Raw genomic sequence first — 6,057 nt, 5'->3', positions numbered from 1 at the left:
GTGGGAGAATGAGTGTGAGGAGTGAAAAGCAAAACTGGAGAAATTCTCTTCCCACGTAACCATACCTGAATTTATCCATTCCATCCTAACTCTTCAGCAAAAGGTCGAACTTATCTCATCTCATTCGGCAGGTCTCCTACTTTCCTTTCCGGTTTGCTGAAGGTATCTGGCGAAGAAGTTCTGAGCGGAATTTCGCCAATCCAGTTATCAGAAGGAAGCAAGATCCAGCTGGAGTTAAAAACCAAGGTAAAGTTTGGAAAAATAGTTTACTATTTTTAAGTCACGTAATGCATTTACATGCAGTTTACTATCTTATTTATGACTCATAAATAATATTTTATTGCATCTGTATTTCATTTATAAAAAAATACTATTTGTAGGTTGTTGAAGTTATATTTTACAAACTAATTTATGGTGAAATTTTGTAATTTATTATCTAATGATTTATCGTTATCATTATACGATGCAGCACTTTGGTTTATCTTTTCTAGGTAGATTTTTACCTTAAATAAATTTTAAAAAAAAAACCAAAACAAACCAGAGTTAATTGTTCCCTACCAATAAAGTCGGGTTTTTTTTCACATATTTTTTTGAGGGAAAGGTAGTACGATACCCGCTTCATTTATTAGAAAGATGAACTAAGCTACAGGAATGGAGCAGCCAGGCCCCGGTACGGGAAAAAAAAAAAAAAAGAAGGTTTTTTCACATATTAAAGTATACTAAACAAGGTTTTGGAAGTTTTCGATAAAACTAAACGACTTACGTTGAACACCACAATGAAAGCACTGATCCACTCTTTTCCAGCTACCCTTTTTTGGGATTATTTTGTACATATTTTTCTAAAATGTTTTGAAATTGCCAATTTATATCTGCTAACGTTTGATTATCAAATATATCCTTTAAAGATCCAAAATATACAAATTTATCCAAGTTGACTATTGTTAGTTAACAATTAAAATTTTCATCATTTGAAATGTTGTAATGCTAAATACATTTAGCATTTAATTTTTTATTTTTTAAGAATATAATTATTATTTTGTAGAAGAAAAGTCACCTTTAACTAATCCACTAACAAGAGGAATACATTTATATATATATATATATATAGAGAGAGAGAGAGAGAGAGAGTGTGTGTGCGTGTTTCCGAATCGAAGATTCATACCGTTAAGCATTATCTAGAACATTTAAAATTTTTAGAAATTAAATTTTATAATTTTTTGACATCATTTATCTTATGATTAAAAATTTTCAAAATTAACAATTTTTAACAGCCGGTATTCAATACTTGCTAGTTTAATTGTATAAAAAAATAAAAAAATATTGAATTTTTGATAGAAAATTATATTCATTATCTAAGAAAAATCAATAATTCCGATATTAAATTGAAGAATCCGATCATCTATTTTTAGGACGTTGTTCAATTTTTACCGTTCATATATATCCGCTTGATGGACTTTAAAATTATAAAAATTTATTTTTTATAAATTTTAAATACTTTAGATCATATTTAACGGAGTGAATCATTGATTTGAAATCTCCATCATCAAAAATAACTTATCAGTACGAAAGACTCTATACTCATAAGAGTATAGTAGCCCTACTTTCTCTCTCTCTCTCTCTCTCTCTCTCTCTCTCTATATATATATATATATATATATAATATAGGCTGGGGCTATTATACTCATATGAGTATAAAGCCCTTTGTACTCATAAGTTTNTTTAAAGTGTATCAAGTTAGTACCCTGTGGTTTCTCACTTTATCACTTTAGTACTCTGTGATTTAAAGTGTATCAAGTTAGTACCCTTGTGGTTTCTCACTTTATCACTTTAGTACCCTGTGGTTTAAAGTGTATCAAGTTAGTACTCTGTGGTTTTGTTTTTGTATCAAGTTAGTACTCTATTGTTTTTAAACCACAGGGTACTAAAGTGATAAAGTGCGAAACCACAGGATACTAACTTGATACACTTCAAACCATATGGTACTAAAGTGAAAAAGTGCAAAACCATAGGGTACTAAATACATTTTAAACTACATAGTACTAAAGTGAGAAAAAGTGAAACCACAATAGAGGTATTTGAAGTTTTCCCTTTTTATTACTTTGTGAGGATACATATGCAAATATTTTTATTTTTATTTTTTTTTCCATTCCTGTTGTTTGAACACTAGGAAAGCAGCACTTCCCACAGCGCACGAAAATCATATTCAAACAATTTTAGATTCTATTGTCTTCCAAAATCTTCACATTCCAACTCGGCTCTCCACTTTCCATGTGCAATTCCTATTCCATCCCCTTTTTGAGTTGGTGTAATATATACCCCACATTATAAATTTATAACATTTCTTTATATCTACCGGCCATCCCTAGAGTAAATGTCAAAGGACTTGATGGTTGGTACCCGAGGCCCAAGTTCGAATCCTAATTTTTCATATTTCCAGCTAAGTTTATTTCTAAATAAAATAAACGAAGCGAATAGCATGTTACCTATTTCTCAAAAAAAAAAAAAAAAAAAACATTCCTATATATCTACCTCATTAAGTGAACCGTTGCTTCCATGTTCTAAAAGTTTGAGGAACGTTTTGCTTGCATTAACATCTTTACGTTTATTAATACATTCATTAATTGGATTCACTTGTAATTCAGATAAAAAATAAAAAATAAAAAATAACACTCACAAAATAGCACACTATCTTCGTCGAACAGATATGAACGCACGAAAGGAGATCGGGAGAGCATCTCAGTTCCTGGCGGCGGCGGCGGGGCTGGGATTGTTCTTCGCAGCGTTCAACTTCGCGGCGTTGTTCGTGCCGCCGAGGAGGGAAGGGAGCAGCGTCGCCGACGACGACGGCCGCATTAATTGGTTCACGGGCGATAGAGAATTGGCGGCGGCCGCCGGGAAGCGGCCGTTCCACGTGGCGATGACTGCGATGGCGGATCCGTACAGCAGGTGGCAGTGCCGGATTATGTATTACTGGTATGGTTCAAAAATGATGCATATTAGTCCCACATAGTGGTGTCGATCGTAAGTGTTAATCAATTAATTCAAAAAAACGTGCATCTATTCAACTATAATGCTCATGAATTTCGACCTGACTCAATCTATATGAATGCAGTATTCTTAATTTATTAGGCTCAATCCTACGTATTAATCTCTTGACCTATTATTATGGTAGAGAAAATTGAATATATTTTAACCAATAATAAATAGCTAACACGTTACACGTAGTCCTAAAATCGTTAAAACTGATGACGGTAAGTATGTGAAGTTAGTTAAGTTAGTTAGAAAGCTGCAACTTTCACTGACAGGTACAAGCGAGCGAAGGCAGCAGGGGCGGGGGCGGAGGAGATGGGCGGGTTTACGCGGGTGCTGCACTCCGGCGAGGCCGACGATCTCATGGGGGAGATCCCCACCTTCGTCGTCAACCCCCTCCCTCCGGGCGCCGATAGGGTGAGCACTATTTTCCTTCTTTGATTTTTTTTTTTTTTTTTTTTCCCCGTGTTGCAGAATTGTAACTCGTCTAATGTTATTGCCGTCCTTTTGTCTTTGTTTTTTTTTTTTTTGTCTTATTTTTGTTATTATTAATTAGTATGTAATGTATATATAGAATATTAATTTTTCAACAAAAAATGGAAACCGGCAATAAAGTTAGAAAAAGAAATTTCGCGCTAAGTTCTTATTTTCTAATATCAAACAACACGCTTTTTGAAAATATGTTTTTCATATATAGACAATTGTTCTTATGCTTGTTTTCTAGAGATAAGAACAAGAATTTATTCGCTGAATTTCATTCGCACTTGTTTATAATTTCATTTGATCAATTTAAAGTTTTATTTTTCTCATGAACTGTGATATCAGGGTTATGTTGTCCTTAATAGACCATGGGCCTTTGTACAATGGCTGGAAAGAGCAGAGATTCAGGAAGAGTGAGTGCATTATGATTTACGTCGCGGTATCATGCAGTTGTTTTTTTTTCTCTTCTGAAGTTGATTTTCTGCCTGATCAAGACAACAATTACAGGTACATACTAATGGCAGAACCAGATCACATATTTGTGAAGCCTTTGCCGAACTTGGTTCGCGAAGATCGACCTGTCGCGTATCCATTCTTCTACATAAGACCGGCGAAACAAGAAAAGATACTAAGGAAGTACTATCCAGAAGAAAAAGGCCCTGTCACGAACATCGATCCTATCGGAAATTCTCCTGTAATAATCAAAAAGGTGGTTCTTACTGGATTTGCTTGTTAGGTTACAATAAAAATCTGCTATAAAAATGTCTTTTTTTCGATTCTATCTGTAACTTGTTGCTGCAGTCCGCGCTGACGAAGATTGCTCCTACTTGGATGAACATGTCACTGGAAATGAAAATGGATAATAAGACCGACAAAGCTTTCGGATGGGTTTTAGAAATGTGAGAGCCTTTTCTTTCTCATATTTTTTGGTTAAAACGTACGAACCGAACTAATTCGTGAACTACCGCCTGTTTTGAAGAGTCATGAAATCAATCAAATCAAATCAAATAAACTAGAAACGCTGCTAGATGGTCTATGCTAGTTCGATATGTTCTTTTACCCCCTTTTTTTTCTGTAGCTGTACATAGCTACAAACTTACAAGTTCCTTGTCAAATTTGTGCCTTTGAATTTCTGCTAAGACCGCAGGTATGCCTACGCTGTTGCCAGTGCATTGCATGGTGTCCACCATATTCTCTACAAAGATTTTATGATACAGGTATTAATTAACTGTAAGTTTAAGCTAATCTTTATTTAATTTATCGCTTAATTGCTGTGAATATGTCGATTATTGCAGCCTCCTTGGGACTTATCAGTAGGGGAGACATTTATTATTCACTATACTTATGGTTGTGACTATTCACTGAAGGTTTCTACTTTCTTACTTCAGCAAATATATAATTTTGTTAATTTTTTGTTTTGATGTTCGCAATTAGCAACCCTACACAAGCTAATGAACTTACTGTGAGATTCTTTTGTTGATGTGTTATATTTGGTACATTGATTTTGAGCAAAATCAGGGTGAGCTAACTTATGGAAAAATCGGGGAATGGCGCTTCGACAAAAGATCGTATCTTAAAGGCCCGCTACCAAGGAACCTTTCATTACCACCTCCAGGAGTTCCTGAAAGTGTGGTATGTTCGCATCCAAAATTTAAACTACTAAATGCTTATTAGAACAACTCTACACATTAAGCATATGCGATCTACTTCGCTATGGCAAACAATCGGCAGTTTACGTAACAACCGCAGATATTTTCGATTCTGCATATCAAAATTAGAATTTTCGGTTCGAAGAACCTACCACCAACCTTTTTATCTGATGCCACTGATGCAGGTAACATTGGTAAAGATGGTGAACGAGGCTACTGCTAACATTCCTGGGTGGGATGATGATGATGATGATAATAGTGAGTTGCGGAGTAAGTTTGAGGAACTAAACGAGTTACATACCTTAAAACTGATACAAGAAACGGAAAAGAATTACATATAGGAAAAACAAGAAAAAACAAGTTAAACTAGCTAACCAAACGGATTTCGACTGGGCTAGTACTGCGAGTTGAAGCATGCGAGTTATAATTGCTCCATATTGAGATGTTTTCGAGGAGTTATTTTGCTTCAAATGAGGCTTAAACTACTATAGAGGAGTTGCAACAGCTTGTAAAGCAAATATATATGATCTTGCTTAAACTATTTTCTGCTCTTGTTATGTACGTGTAGAGGAGCTACTCTCTTGGTAACTTCTTTAGATTGAATTGAAACCTTTTTTTTTTTTTGATTGGTGTTATACGCACAGTTAATGCACAAACAGTTTGGTTCTTACTAATAGAATATCTTGAGATAATTTTACTCTTTTTATGCATGTAACTGATGGAAATTATTTGCTGTTAGTACTGTTACATCAGCTTAAAAGCATCAACAGTATGCATAAGTTAAGGCTCTTGACATTTCCAGTGATACAGGATATATAGATAATGAAATATCAAGAAAATTAGGTATTGTAATCTAATGAGAAAAAAAAATAAAAAAATCATTTGCTGTAACATTAAA

At 34.3% G+C, this 6,057-nt stretch overlaps 1 protein-coding gene across 3 annotated transcripts; it reads left to right on the top strand.

Moving 5' to 3' along the window:
• On the top strand, positions 1–5,777 carry LOC109709464 (hydroxyproline O-arabinosyltransferase 3-like). 3 transcript variants are annotated; one of them, XM_020231720.1, is made up of 11 exons: positions 1–55; positions 132–246; positions 2,703–2,973; positions 3,306–3,447; positions 3,856–3,923; positions 4,018–4,219; positions 4,312–4,409; positions 4,658–4,727; positions 4,806–4,877; positions 5,029–5,142; positions 5,345–5,777. In XM_020231720.1, exons 3-11 carry the CDS (start codon positions 2,705–2,707, stop codon positions 5,498–5,500), a joined length of 1,191 nt encoding a protein of 396 aa, XP_020087309.1. In that variant the 5' UTR covers positions 1–55; positions 132–246; positions 2,703–2,704; the 3' UTR covers positions 5,501–5,777. The 3 variants fall into 3 exon arrangements, with proteins under 3 accessions (XP_020087309.1, XP_020087310.1, XP_020087308.1); XM_020231721.1 differs by having other exon boundaries at positions 21–246; positions 4,679–4,727; XM_020231719.1 differs by having other exon boundaries at positions 21–246.

Source organism: Ananas comosus, linkage group 4, assembly GCF_001540865.1.
Source record: "Ananas comosus cultivar F153 linkage group 4, ASM154086v1, whole genome shotgun sequence".
NCBI lineage: Eukaryota > Viridiplantae > Streptophyta > Magnoliopsida > Poales > Bromeliaceae > Ananas > Ananas comosus.
The sequence above is the reverse complement of the archived record's forward strand: the minus strand, read 5'-3'. Positions and strand labels throughout refer to the sequence as shown.